General features: G+C 40.2%; 1 protein-coding gene across 2 annotated transcripts in view; it reads left to right on the forward strand.

Annotated features, from left to right (window-relative positions):
• The first annotated feature begins 2 nt into the window (after positions 1 to 2).
• PARG (poly(ADP-ribose) glycohydrolase) overlaps positions 3 to 15,404 on the forward strand; it is a 61,599-nt gene continuing 46,197 nt past the window's right edge. The window contains exons 1-7 of one of the 2 annotated variants that reach the window (XM_069019187.1): positions 3 to 357; positions 3,478 to 3,544; positions 5,943 to 6,920; positions 7,911 to 8,097; positions 9,282 to 9,404; positions 10,116 to 10,199; positions 11,251 to 11,325. In XM_069019187.1, coding sequence (XP_068875288.1) covers positions 222 to 357; positions 3,478 to 3,544; positions 5,943 to 6,920; positions 7,911 to 8,097; positions 9,282 to 9,404; positions 10,116 to 10,199; positions 11,251 to 11,325 — 1,650 coding nt within the window. In that variant the 5' untranslated portion in view covers positions 3 to 221. The remainder of the gene's footprint in view (positions 358 to 3,477; positions 3,545 to 5,942; positions 6,921 to 7,910; positions 8,098 to 9,281; positions 9,405 to 10,115; positions 10,200 to 11,250; positions 11,326 to 15,404) is intronic. The other variant, XM_069019186.1, reaches the window with a different exon arrangement.

A 15,404-nucleotide genomic window follows, 5' to 3' on the forward strand; every position in this document is an offset into this window, starting at 1 on the left:
GGCGACAGGGTGAGGCGCGCCGGCCGCCATCTTGCTGCGAGCGCCGGGCCCCGCTTGCTGGACGCCTCTCGTTCCCGGCCCCGCCGCGCCCCCCGCGCCTTGGGAAGAGCCCGGCGTGCGGGACGGAGGATGCGGACGGGCGGAGCCGCTGCCGCAGCGTTGCGCCGTCCCCGGGGGGCGGGTGCCGGCCGGCCCCGGCGGGCAGGGCGGCCCCGCCGAGGATGAGCGCGGGCTGCGGGCGGGAACCCCCGCGGAAGAGAGCCCGGCCCGGCCCCGGCAGCCCCGGCGGCGGCTCCCAGGGAGAGCGGCAGGAGGGGCCCGGGGGCAGCAGCTCCGCCACCGCCGTGGGGAATAAAGGTTTGTACCAGCCCCGGGGCGGCGGGAGCGGCGGCGCGCGGAGCGGGGCTCGCTGGGGTCTGTGCCGCCCCCGCCTCCTTTGGCCGCCTGCTCGCTGGGGGTGCGGGGACGGGCCGGCGGTGCCTGCGGGGCCTGGGCAGCGCTGAACTGGCCCGAGCCGGGAGCGCTGCTCGGCGCCCCCAGCCAGCCCGACCCGCCCGCGGTCCCGCCTGGGGCTGGGCGGGAGGAGGAGGAGGAGGAGGTGACCGGGCCGGGGGCTCCGCCGAGTCGCCGTGTCCCTCTCTGCCTGTCACGGCATCTCTGCCGTGCTGCTGCCGGCGTGGGCAGCGTTGAACGGCGGGGACCGCATGTGCCTGTGCACCGAGCCTCCCCGGAGCTGCCCTTCCTCGTCGGGCTGGAATTGTCTCTTAACTTCGCTTCCCGGTGCCAGCGTGTCCCCCGTATCCCAGCCCGGTGGTCCGTGCGCGCTGCTTCCCCTTGGGGACGGCTTTGGGTGCAGGATCTTTATATTGGTTTTATGCCTGATTCTTTGCAAGTTTCCACTAACAGTGCAAATCATTGAAGAGAGGTATGAGCCGCTAAAGGTAGCGTGTTCCGCAAGGGAGGGGACGAATACTTGCTGCGGGAAAAAGGGCTTTCAGCGGGGGCTGTGCCAGGCTGTCACCCAGGAAAAGCCAAGGGTAACGACGGGAGCTCACATAAGCACGTGGCTGCCAGCCTGGAGCGCTGCTGGCCCGTGGGGTGGGGTGGCTGGTCCTTCTGCCGCCTAACACAGCTGTGTAGACGAAGTTCCCACGTGGCTACCTTAGTTTTGTTTTCTATTCGGAGCTAACGCTGACAAAATAAAAGTTTAGTGCACAGTAAAATACCTCTTTCAGGAATAGAGAGGAGTGCATGGAAGGGGAAAAAGACCACAGACAGACTTGCTGTCATCTGCAACTGATGAGTTAAACCTCTCTAACCCCTAATTAAGAGGCAGCTTTGAGTAGATAATAGTTTGGAGTTAGAGGTGTACACTCCTACAGAGTGATAATTTTTAGAAGATTCTTACTTAAGTTGTTTCCCTCAAAGGTAGATTGTAGGGAGTGTTTTGTTTTATGGGAATGATTTGGGGAATCTTGAGTAGAAATAAAGATGCCATTAAAAAAAAAAAACCATGACAGCAAAGTCTGGTTCTGTTGTTTACACTGAGAATAAGCATGTATTGTCTTTTTGTTGCCTCTTGTTTTCACCACCTTATCTGTAGCAAAAAGCCTTGCTGGAAGTATGAAAGTGATGTGTGTTACATTGGTTGGAGGACTTACATGGCTGCTCAGATGTTGAAGTTCAAACTAAAGCCATTTTGTTCTGTTCTGATGCTGCTGCCCTCATTTCTATTTATTGTGCTAGTGAATAAGTATTTCTTCCTCAGCACAAGTTTAAACCTCAAGAGGTAATCAGCTGCCTTTGAAGAGGTTTATTTGTCCCATGTTTTAACATGTCTCTTCAGGGTTTTGTTGTTTTTTTTTTTTTTTTTAATGGCTGCTTACCTTTAGGCAATTTGGATTAACACTTCAAATGTAAGAAGGTGAAATCTGCTAATCAGAATGACTACTAGATTTAAATTTAGTGCATCTTTGGAAATAAAAATATTTTAGTTCATAAAATCTGTCAGTCTGTTATTTTTGTCTGAGAAGGGTGAAGCTGAGTGTTTTTTGAAACACTGAATGGCTGATGATGGCACAGGTATCCTTGTGCTTGGACCCTCCATCCAGCTTGATGTTGCTCCCTAGTAACCCAATCACATGGTGGCAGTTTTGCACTATTGTTTGTGCCATAACAGAAGAACTGAAAATGATTTTAGTATTTTCTGGAGATTACTTCTCATTCTAAAAATTCTGATATCCTCTGATGAGGGTATTTGATAAGCAGCTGTATAAAAGTGTTGAAGGCCTTGAACGTTAGGGAAAATGTTTATGAAACAATGTCTCTTAAGTTACCTATAGCCTAAGCTGTCTTTCTTACGAGTTACACAACCCCCATTTGCAGAACACAGCTGGGACTTCCCATATTCACTCAGAAGAACCAGATCTGCTTTACTGGTTTTTCAGTTCTGCAAAACTGTTGTTACAGTAAGGTACTCCAGCTGTTGCTCACCCAGGTGAAAGCAGTGAGCAAGCACCTTGCACAGTCAGTGGTGGCTTTCTCTTGGCAAATGGAAAGAAAAGGAATTGAAGCTAGTTGCCAAATTTGCAGAGTATCTTTGAATAACAACAATAAAACTAAACACCCCTTAAACTAATAAAGACTGTTTCCAGTTTTGAAAGAATTGCTTTGAATTTTTTCTCCCTATTCCGCCCCCCCCAAGTCTCTGCATAATTAGTCCACGTTGCTGTTCTGCTGAAAGCTTGTCTGAACTGCAACAACACACAGATAAGACTGGAACTGTGTTGTTGGTAATAAATCTGAAAAAATTGTATCCTTCATTTTGTTGCTGTTTAGGGGAGTAAGCATTGAAAAGCTTTTCAAACTGTTTATGGATGGAGGAGAGAAGAAAAAGTCCTGAGTGCTTGTCACTTCTAGTGTGTGCTGTGCTTATATTGAGCCTTATGTTTCACAGTATGCTACATACAAATAAAGTTCTTGGATGGGTCCTCAAAGATGCCTTGTTGTTTTCTTCTTTTTTCATTTTAAGTTATGTCAGGTTGCCTCTTCATTCCAGTATTCAGCAGATGTTTTTGGGGCTCACAGTGGTAGTGATTAAAGGTAGTGATGAGGGCTAGAAAGTTCAAGTTTCTTTGTTTTTTCTTTTTTTTTTAATTCTACAAATTCACTGCATATTTTTAACCTTTTAACTATATTTTAAAAAAAACTGGATGAAACAAATTCCACCATTGACCAAGCCTGGAATTTATAAATATTATTACAAAACCTACAGCTGCTGACTGATGCAAATTAAATATTGCATCACATGTAGTTTAAATACTGCTACTGTGTGGATGCTCTGTATAATAGAGATGCTAATGAGTGCTTAATTGGAGGTGTTTTTATCTTCACCCAGTACAAATTATCTTTTTCATATGCAATGATGTTGCAGTTTTATCATCTTTCATGTAATAACAGTGAACTGTGGTTTTTCAGTTTGTAAGCAGCGGACAATTACCAGTTGGTTGGAGAATAAAGGACCCAAGACAACGGAGTCCAAAAGGTAAAAAGCACAACATAAACATATTCAAAAGTTGTGTTCTTTGAGGGGGCCTGGTGGGAGGTAAAAGTGCAGGTTGCCAGTACAGCTGGCTGAATGGAGGCAGCCCCATTTCTTTCCTTACCTTGGCACATCCTCTTGAGTAACAAACTGAGACATTTTCACTACGAGCAGCTGCCTGGTCCCCACCGTCCCCTCTAAACACCCAAGCCCAAACATATTGCTCACATCGATTACTGAAGCACCTCACTGTTCAGATGAATAAATACATTGGCTGCTGCAAAGAAAAAGATGAGAACCTGGAGCAAGGGAAGGCTAAGTGGGAGTGTTGCTTCCAGTGGCAGCCAAACACTGGATCAGTTTAGTTGTAATACCAGACTATGTCTTTGGTCAACAGTTCTGCTTTCATTTTTGTTTGGCATAGGACACTTAACAGTTGCAGATTTTTGCTGATAGTCCTGTGATCAATTCACTGGCTTGCTGTTAATTTACAGACAAAAATCTGTTTTGGTTTGTCTCAGTGGACTGTGATTGTAGTTTAAACATGTGCAGCTTGATTTAATACAGCCAGAATTTACAGGTGCATTGATGTTTTTTAATGAAAGATTTTACAAATTTTTGCTGCTGAATGTTATCAGGTAAAGTTTGATATTTTTGGCTAATGTGGTCTGTCAGGAACAGTGATTGCAAGGCAGCATTAAAATTATACTCCAAAGAATTTAACTATCTGGTGCAGAGGAATATCAGATACTGTTTTTCTGTAGTTGCAATTTCAAATATGCTGTTTTATTTTTCATTGATGTTTGCTAATAAATAAAGATTGAAGTCCGTAGCAGTGTTAAAAACAGCTGGAAAGACTTGTGATAATGATTAATACAGAAGTATGTAGAGCTAATTACAGGCTTAGAGGTTGCACTAAATCAATGATGTTAAGAGGATTCTTAAGGAGGGAATGAATTATTTTATTTTTTTAAAATTCCATTTAGAGTATTGCTGTTCTATGCTCTCCTCCATCCCTGCTGACATGTTAGAGCCTAGGCAGCTCTAAGAAGCCTTTAGTTGTGTAAACATTTCATGTGTCTATTGCAGTTAACATCACAATTTTAATTTAAATTTGTCTTTGTGTTAGGTTTAATTTCTCAAGTTGGCAGCAGATATTGTCAATACCTTTAAAGAGTCATTGAGATGGCAGCAGTATTGTAACTCTCGTTTTTGTTCATCAAAATTTGCAGGAATAAATGCCTACATGGGAATTTAAATTATCAAGAAATAAACCCCACTAAAATCCTTTTGTTTTCAAATAATCATCCTGTGGATGAAGTTTCAAGCTATCAGCTCTCCTTATCCTGAGTGGTCTTTTAGAAGACGATCTGTTACCATTCATGAAGAGAATTAATGCTTTTAGGAATCTATAATTATTAAAATGTTCAGTGGCTGAATTTAGAATTGTGTGGTAATTGCATATTTTCCTATTTAGTGTAAATGGGAAGCTGGGCAGTGATCAGGCATACAGAGTTTAGTGTGCTCAGTTTGCACTGGGAATATACTGTGTTGTAACAAAACATTCAGGAGAAGATATTGTTCAGAGTGATGTATTCATCAAGACTAGTCAGATTTTGTTTTTATATTCATGTGTCTTCTAAGTAATTACCTTTATCAATATGCTGACACATTAATTAATATCTAAATGTGAAACAACTTTCTAACACCTGGTCATACAAAACTCACTTCATTTCCTTTTGTAACCATTAAGATACGTTTCTATCCTGCACTGCCTTACACAAAGACAAATCAGGTTATTTTCCTCTTAAAAGCCCCTGATTTAGTGCATCTTTTTTGTTATCAGTTTGAGATGTGTTTTACCCTTGAGCTTTTGTATGGAGTTTTTTTCAAGAGTCATGGGCTGTTTATAAGAGTAAGGGAGTAATAGGAGACTGTGGAGCAGAGCTGTGCCCTGCTCTTCTAAAAGATGAATTTGTAGCTCTGAGGGAATGGCCATAACACCATTGATTTCCTTGCTCATTTATTTAATGGATAAAAATGAAAGTTATGGAGGACTTTGTCACAGCTTCTTATTTTTTTTTTCATCTGGAGAAAATATCTAAATAATAGCCTCGTATTGTTTAGATTTGAAAATAAGGATAATGAATGACAGGAATAGATTCCTGAGGTAAGCAACTGGCTGATCATCCTTTGGAGCCTTTAAATGGAAATAGGTTGCTAGTGAGCTACATTCCTTAGTGCAGTAAAACTTGTTGATCCTGGTAGTGCTTACTTACAGAGTAGAATGAATAAAAATCTGTACTTTCTATTGTTTGTTTATCATTGTTGCTTAAAAAAAATATGCACAGAAATTTCATTTGGAAGTAAGACTTTGAATTCCCTTACTTCTCTTCCACAGCTTACACAGCAAAATTAATAACAATACTGAAGCAAATCCTAAGATGACTTCCATTAAAAAAGATAACTTTTGTGAGCATGATGTGAAAAAGCTAGAGAATACTTGTCAGCAAAATTATGCAAAAATATCTGTGGAAGTTGGTGCAAAGCAAGTAAATTTGCCTCAGACAGGCAGCATGTGTAGCTGGGAGGCTGAGGACAAAGATGCAGTCTTAGATACAGATCCTGTGAAGGGTCTGCAGTCTGGAGACCTCTTTAAAAATGCCAACATTGATCAGATGCACAAAACTGGCAAGCAGAGAGGCTGTGAAGAAAGCAGTGCCACTTGGGCTCAGAGGAAGTTATCATCAAGCCGGGCTTCAAAACCAGGAAATTCAAAACCTTCTTCAAAAGACATCGAGACAGATGGACAAGTGGCTTCATGCAATTCACAGAAGCTGAAGAGTTGCAGTTCTGTCTGTTCAATGGGTGAACAAGAGGAAGGGGATGTAGTTCCAGAAAGTCCACTTTCAGATGCTGGTTGTGATGCCTGTATATCTGATCTTGGAGGTCCTGGGAAACTGAGCAAATGTCAGAGCAGTTCAGGGGACTCGCCTGCTTTTGAAAAAGAAAGTGAGCCGGAATCGCCGATGGATGTGGATAATTCTAAAAATAGCTGCCATGGGTCAGAGGCCGATGAAGAAACAAGTCCATTTCTGGATGAACGAGAGGAGATTAATATGTCAAAACCCATAAACAAATCTTTCAGAATTCAATATGGGGATGCTGAATTGGAGTCAAGGAAATCACGTTTTTCTGCCAAGGGCTGTGAAAGCTTTGAAGAAGTAGATAATTCTGTTAAAGAGGACGGCCTGCATACAAAGTCACCTGGGATCTCTCCTGCTCCATCATCAGAATGCAAAGGTGCAAAACAGGGTGTGAAGAGAGACTCCAAAATCACCTCTCACTTCATGAGGATACCTAAAGTTGAGGAGAAAAGGTAGCATTCTGTCTGCCTCTTCATCTGTTTTTTCTCATGCTTGGGGATTTCCTCTTTGGTGATAGAATTTCAGAGGCTGGATTGTATAAAGAGTTTTGCAAAATGTATTTAAAGATACAAAAAAAACGGACATAAGATTGAAATACCTTATTTTTAATGGGGCTATTCATGGGGTCTTTAAAGGATATGTTTGTCTAGTGCAATTACAATTCTTACTAGTTTCATTTGTTGAAGACAGCAAATCTATTTTGTTAAACCATCAGTGCTTTCATGCTTCGGTTGAAATAGACATGGAAAAATTCACTTGAGAGCCGTTGTGGAGATTTTTGGGGTTTTTTGTTGATATTTTGGGTTTGGGTTTTTTTTTGTTTGTTTGTTTGGCTCTATTCATAATTTGGGAGAGAGAAGGACTGGTGGTTACACACTGCAGTAATGGAAATAGGAGTCCTGAACATGGCACAGGACTCTGCATGCCAGGTGTTGTGGAAGGACAAAAGGATAATCTCTGCTCTGAAGACCTTAGATTTCAGTAGGAGCTGAGAAAGTGAAGAAGCATCTAAGGAGTGAGCAGAAACAAAAGGGCTGTGTATTTTGTATGACATGCAATTTTACTTAAGTCCTTCAAGTAGGGCAAGAAAGTAGTTTTGCACATCTTTACTGGGGCATTGTCCATGGATAAACAGACCTTGTTGGGAAGGAGCATGGCTCTGCAGAGGGATATTCTGCCTTGCTAACCCACTGCAGATCTGTGAAGGAGTTTTTTAGCCTGTAGAGAGGAGTGTTTTTGTAGACATGTACTTTGTGTGTTGGGCAGGGGAAAGCTGGTGGTGGCGGAAGTTTTCCCCAAATAAAGCTTTGGCCTGAGGCCACAGCAAAGGCTGGCAAATAAACTGACTATTATTATTGTAACCCTGCAATGGAAGTTTGTGTATTTGCCTACCTGTTTTTTTCAGTGGAAATAAAAAGTTTCAATGCATTTTATTTTAACAGCAGGAAAGAAAAGTGTGAATTCAAACCCCAGAGGCCAGGAAGGAAGATTGCTAAATATACACCACCCCCTCTTCCAAGCAACAAGAAATGGTTTGGAACCCCGATTGAAGAGATGAGAAGGATGCCAGTGTGTGGGGCCCGCCTGCCCCACCTGCGGCCCTCAGCCAACCACACCGTGACTGTCAGGGTACAGTAATGCACTGCATTGCCTCAAATCAGAGTTGTGCCTGAAGTGTTCAATAACATGAAATGCCATGTGTTAGTCTTACATTTTGGCATCCTGCTAGTACTGTTTCTTTTCCATACCTTGCAAGCAGACTGGGCAGCTGATTTTCCTGAAAATTGGCTATTCTGGTGCAGAGAATTAGGATATTAAGATCCAGAAGAAACAGAATAATGGTTTTACTGCCTCTGTCTTGTTAGGGGCAAGTATTTTTCTTCTGCGTGGAGCTGTGTGTGCTTCCTTGACTGAGTTGTAAAGTGTAGGAATTTAAATACGTCTACAAGTAAAATTAGTACTTCCAACATTTTCATGCTCTGTTTTTATTTTAATGTGATTCTGGTTTGGGTTCAAGACATACAAACGGCTCAAGATATTCAAGATATGGAAAAGACAGAGAATGAAGCAGAGTTTCTAGCAGTTTAACCACTGCATTTTAGATCAAATCTGGTATGTTTGCCTTTAATCCTTTGAAGTAAAAGGCAGCCTAAATATTGTTGAAATAAAATGTGACCAGAAACCTGTAAGGTTATGGATAAATCCCAACCAAAAGAAAGCCACATTTAGTTTAAACACATACTCTGAGAGACTTAGTGCTGCCAAAGGGCTGTATAACAAGTTAGGTCTTTAGGAACATGGTGTTCTTTGTTTTTGCTTTTTTTGATGTTCTGTAAGTAAATTTGAGTTTGTTCTGGAGTAAATTCGAGGTATTGCTCTATCTATAATGATTTCTCATCCCTTTGAGGGTTAGGTTAAAAATACTACTTCTGCACATGATTATGGGTACATTTGTAACTACATTTTGAAAATGTTTGGATGAAAATACTGTCGATACTTAAACTGATAAATGAGGAAATCTTCAGCTGGTGATTGGATATATAGTAATTGAATATATTACTTTTATTTGAGTGTGTTTCAAGAGGTCTAATGATAAGGTGGAGTTCTTTTCAACAAGTATAATGTAAGATTAACAGATGGATTTTTTTCTGTGTAGCTCTCAGCGGTGGGTTGGTAGCTTTCCCCATTCCAGACAGGATGGCTGTACATGAGAACTTTTAAAACTGTATTTTTGCTTACTTTTTATTTCTTCCATTTAAAAACTGAAAGTAGAGTCTGCTTTTTTTTTTTTGCCTTCTCTCCTGTGTTAACAGGTAGATCTTCTAAGGGAAGGAGAGGTACCTAAACCCTTTCCAACTCACTACAAAGATTTGTGGGACAACAAGCATGTTAAAATGCCCTGCTCAGAACAAAATTTGTATCCTGTAGAGGATGAGGTAAGATTAAGTATTTACAGTTGTGTAATCAAATAAGTTTGTTTAGACATAGATGAGTTTTCATTTTACTGCATTTGCTCAATTGTCAAACTGACTATGGAATTAGAAAATGAAGTCTGAAAAACTGGAATTTGGGTCATGATGCTTCAGACAGGGCAAATTTTTTCCTTGTAATTCTTTTGCCTGATCAATGATTTGATGATATATATATTTCTGTACTTACATGGACTGTAAACTTGGACTCCTTATAAGTGATATATTTATTTACTTACATATTTATATGTTATATATTGTGTGCATGTGTGAAGTAATTTGCAATTTCAACAGATGTGAATGAATTTGTAACCACAGTTGGATTATAATACTCTGTCAGGTATTGCTGATAGTGAGGTGTATCTGACTTGTTCTGCTAAGACATAGGCAGAGATTAGCCCTGCATGGTTTGTTGATCTGGTATTGTCACTGCTTGAGACATCAACATACCCACTGGAATACTTCAGACTAGGGTGAATATAATCAGCAAGTGTGTCCTGTAGTAAAAACTCCATAATGGTTATCTATCCTTGATTCAGGAATGAAGAATTCTTATAGCCTCCATTAAATACACTCAGTCTTTTCACTGACCAATTTTACAGATGGCAGTTATTAGTAAATGTATCTTTCTGTTTCAAATGACTCAATCTGACTTTCTTTTGGGTTTTTACTTTAAAGAATGGGGATAGAACTGCTGGAAGTCGATGGGAACTAATCCAAACTGCCTTACTTAACAAATTTACCTGCTCACATGATTTGAAGGTAAGCTTGTCAGTTTGAAATCCAACCTATATGCATATCAATACATTCAGGTTGTCTGTATACTGCCAGTGATTCTGGCTTGGTCCTATTTGTTTAATCACTAAGAAAAATAAACTATAAAAAAATCTCTGCTGTTCAAGGGTCTCCCTAATGAATGAAGTCCTAAGTGTTACCACTGAATTTATTCAGATTATTAAAATGAATTGCCATTTTAAAGTCTACAGAAAACTGTTTGTCCAGCAGTATATGCTAGTCTGTGGTAAATGTAGCGTGAGGGTTTTGTGTAGCCAGATGGTCAGGGATGCACAGGTGAGCGGGTTGGAAATAGTAACTCTTCGCATCAGTTCACTCCACTAAAATCACAATTCAAGCTGCTGACAAAAATCTGTGGATTTGGAGACTAATGCTCTTTTGATAACTCTTACAGTAACACTGGCATGAAGTCTTACAGTACATGAATTGTGATTTGGTGTGGCTTAGAGTTGCTATTAGGTTTTTTGTGAAGAATAATGTAGGCAGGGAAGGAGGAGAATGTGAAAGCCATAGATAAACTTCAAATGAACAAATAGTTGCTCCCCAGCAACTGAGGAGACTTCCCTTGACGTTATTTTATTTGTTTTTTTTTTTTCTTGTGATTTTTTAAAGGGTAGTGGTGTTGTAAATCGTCTATTTAATTTTGCGGTGGTTCTGATTCTTTAAGTTCCTAAATTGATGCAACTTCTGCTAGATTGCTTTTATACCTCAAATACCTTTTATTAGTACTTTCAACATGAGCAAGCACGGGGTGGGGAACATTTATGTTTGTTGGGAGACGCAAGCATGCCTTGTCTTGTTTTGTGTTCGGAGAAAAAACCCCCATGGTCTGAAGCTTATTCACTGCTAAACCCAAAACAGAGGGTTCAGTATCAAGGATTTGCACTATTTTGGCAGGCTCTGTGGCAGGTTTTAGCCACCAGATGGTGCTGTTCCTTCAACAAGGAAATTGCCTTAAATGGTTTTTCTTCCATTAATAATTACCTCTAAGCTCTGTTTTGTTGTGCTTCTTCCCTAGGAGGCCATATTGAGGTACAATGTTGCTTATTCCAAGAAATGGGACTTCACAGCCCTTGCTGACTTCTGTGAGAAGGTAAAACAAGTTGATTTAAAATAGAAAGAAAAGTAATATGAAAGTGACTACTTTGCCTATATGTCTCATTGCTTTTGGCTTTATTTCCATTTTCAAGAGTAAATGTTTGCAGTTGTCATCTAAGTGAGCAGCTATTTAGCTGGTAACTTCAGCTGAAACAATAATTATACTTTATAAACTAGCTTAACTTTAAATTTTATACATGTAATTTGGGTGCTTCAGTGATACCTAAGCTTCCTGATGGTAAGGTGAGAAATTCCCTTTTCTTGTTTTATGAAAACCAGATTTAGTAAGAAATTGTATTAATATTTCCAGTGTATTTTTTTTTTTTAAGAGTTAGTCTTCTTTCCCTTTTTTGTAAAACTTTAATGTTATATTGCAGTGGTGTTTGTGTAGACTGTGCTTTGCTGGTGTAGCAGGAAAATTCTCCTGTTTGGTGAGATGGTGAATTTAAACTGTACAGCCTTTTAAAAATTGGGGTGGGTTTTATGGCTTCAGGTCTTAGGTATTAGCTCTTTCATGGGGAAGATGGAAAAGAGAAATGAATAGTAGGTCTCAAATGCAAGTTGGACTGCTATTAATGTACATCATGAGTGACAATCAGAAACTATGTTAATTAAAGCATAATGAAAGATTAAATGAGATGCAGTAGAAATTGTAGTATTTTTCTTCAACACTTCGGAAGTACTTCTAAAACACACATGCTTGTTTTCTTGGGAGGGGCTTGCTAAGCTCTATTAAGGTTCAGTGGAAACTAAATCTGAAGTGAATTTTGTTAGTTCTGTATGTAAATAGATGTCTGCTTAGGCCATGTGATCAGAGGAGCTGTTCTGTTCTCTCTGTTGCCTGTCTCCATTGCATGTGGGGACTGCTGTTTCACAAAATGAATTTTGTTTTGCATGCAGCACGTTATTATTACTGCTGACAGAAGGCACCTATAAAAATCCCAGTGGTATCATACTTGCAAGCCACGAGAGCTACTGTGCTCACCCATCTTGCAGATTTAGTGCTCGCCCCCCTCGTCTCTGGGGTTGCTGATGTGGCTCCATGGTAGAGGCTGTGGACAGTTGGTCTCTGCTCCTGTTGACTCTTGTGCTAAATGAAATTAACTTGGCCTGTTCAGCTGTTCGCTCGTGTGTTACTGAAGTATACATAAATTGGAGTGTTTTAAAGTGTGAGTGCTGTTCAGTTAAAAATTGGACTCAGGAACATACCAGATTTGCATCATATTGCTACAAGCACAACTGAGCTTGTCCTGATGTGTTCACACTGTGCCTTTGGGATTTTGGAAACTCTGGGTGATTAGATTCAGAGATCATCAGCCAGAGAGCGTAAGTAATATCAGCAGTCTCCAGAGGAGAGAGAACAATGGGGAAATAAGCTATGGATCGGGCATCAATCTTTCATGAGGATGAAAAGGAAATTTCTGTATCCTGGGAATGATGATTTATTTGTGTGGTTCTCAGATGAAGGGAGGAGATCTGTTTTGTACACAGATTTTAGACCAAGTTAAAAGAGTGTGCAGCAGTATTTTAAATGAGAAACAGCGAAGTGCTTGTGACACAGTCACCTCTTGTAGACCACAGGAGCAAAATCTTGCCCTGGCTTGCTTTGTTGATTGTATTGAGTTTAGTGAACAGGACCTGGAGAGGGGATACATTTTGCAGAGAAGGGCTTGAATCTTTTCTATTGTAAAGGGATGTGTGAAACTTTCTAAGTTTTGTGAATTAACAAGGCATCTGCTTTCAAGGAATGCTTGCAGTATGTTTAAGTGAGCAGCTCTTGTGTGAAAGTTGATCACCCCAAGACAGACATCCTCTGTGGAAATGACATAAATATACTAGCTGTAGTGCTTTTGAATTTATTGTATTTGGGTGTTACTGATTAAGGGCTTACCATTGGCCTGTGTATTTTCTTGTTTATCCTATGATTCTGAGGGTACAGAGGAGCTGTTTCAGGTTTGCCCAGCCAAGGTTGAAGGGGTTTGTTAAAAGGAAAGCCGGCCTGAGTAATCAGCCCAAAGGGAGTGGCAGCAGCTCAACAGAAGGAGAAGTGATCACAAATATATATTAAAAGAAAAAGATTAAAACAGAGTCTGTGATTGTCAGCTATGTATTTATGTCATTGAGCACTATTGACTTTCAGTGCCTGCTTAACCAAGGATTTTGTGGTCTGATTTAGAAGGGAGCTGTGTCTGTAAATCTAGTGATGTCTGTTTTAAGGATTATTCAGATATTACTTCAGTAGGTCTGTGTTTGGTTATAAGGTGCCTTTTGTTATTTTATCTTCTGATTATGGACACAGCTCACCTCATCTATTAATCTCTTGAATACTGTCGTATCAGTCTTGCACTGTGTTTCCTATTTTAGGTAGTTCCTTGCAAGTTACACTATCAAAATATGCATTATTTTTAAACACTACTTTGTTAGATTCAAGTAAATTTTCATATAAAAAAAATAATTACCAGTTTCTTGGGCTTAGGTTTATTTTCCCTTAAGATTAAAACACTCTCAGCTTTCTAAACTAATAGGAAATATCATGTATGTGAGCCAAGATTTTTTTCTAAAACAACACAGCCTACAAGTTCTGCAGTTTGGTCAAAGTGTTGTCAGAAGAGGGAGCCCTCACACTTTTGAAAAGATTGTCTTGCATGTCAGTTGATGTATGGAAGTAAAATTCCTGTTTGTACAGTGAAGTAAATTCTGAAGTTTTGATTTTTTTCTGTTTCTTTTGAAAATTTCATAGAACTTGTACATAGAACATAGAACTTGTTCATAGAACAATGTATGTGAAGATCTTGGTGACTGTTTACTTCAGACATCTGACTGTTTTGCTGTTCTCCATGGAATTTCCACAGTGTTGTATTAATTTGTTTTGCCATCTGTCTGTTGATATTGGCATACATGCTTAGGATTTCTTTAAGCTAAAACTTAGTGGATGAAAGTTACTAGTGCTAATATTTTTCTTTGTACATGCAAAATTCTTGTCACTTGGAAGTCATCCTTGCATCTGTTTTTCCAGAACTTAGAAGCCAGGAAAGAGTAAGCAGTAAGCAGAAAAAGAAATGTGAGGAAACCACTATGGATGAAGCTGTATTGGAACACACAGTGTGTTACAGATGAGCTTTATTTCTGGGAGTGATGATGGGTTGGGTGTTAATTACATGCTTTTGTTCAACAGTGCTATGTACTGTAGTAGTTTTTATTTTTCTTTTTTGTGGGTTTGCCATTCCACTTCCAGGCAAAACCAAGTTACTTTTCTTTTTCCTACGTGCATGAAATAAAAAGTCTAGTTAGGTCATTCTAGGATTATGCCTGAGACTAATCTGTGAGAACAGCAACTTTATATAAAGGGAAAAGTAGGGCTCCTATCATTTAAGAGAATCATGGGGTCTGATGCTTTAGTTTGGGCCTGCTTGTGCTGGACATGGCTTTGTTTTTATTATATTGCTTTAAAGTCTCTTAGAGCTTAAGCCTAATTCTTGTTAATGAGCTCTTCCTCTTGTTGCGTGCATCTGCCCTGCCCTTTCAGGAACAGAGGAGTGTTTAAATCTGAAAATGGCACAGACCAAAGATTGAGTTTAGGTAAATCTGTGTGCCATAGGCAGTGATTGTCTCTGAGCTTCTGTAAGTGGTCTGAAAAAGGGATCACAATACATCTTGCACATACAATACACTGAATCCATAACTGTATTTTGTTTGTCTGGACTCTTTAACCTCATCTCAGTGGAAAGTTTGGGAAATGGAGCAGATACAGGGAGAGGAGTCAGGAGTGGTAAATAAAGGTATGTAATAGTTTCCATATGAGGAATGTCTAAATAAGTTAGGATCATTTCACCTTTTCATCTTATTTGAGGGACATTAGTAATGGGTATAACAGTACTGTCCAAAAGAAATATAAGAGAGGGTGAAGAGGGAATGACTGCCCATTCTTCTAGTACAGCAGTTAAGGGACACCAGATGAGTGTTCCTAGCAGGTAAGAGTATTGACACCAGACAAAAGTAGTTATTGAGATACTGAATAGAGGGCTGTGGAATCCCTTGTCAGGGGAGCTAGAGGATGCTATGGCCTTACATCAG

Source organism: Aphelocoma coerulescens, chromosome 6 (assembly GCF_041296385.1).
Source record: "Aphelocoma coerulescens isolate FSJ_1873_10779 chromosome 6, UR_Acoe_1.0, whole genome shotgun sequence".
In the NCBI taxonomy this organism is placed as follows: domain Eukaryota; kingdom Metazoa; phylum Chordata; class Aves; order Passeriformes; family Corvidae; genus Aphelocoma; species Aphelocoma coerulescens.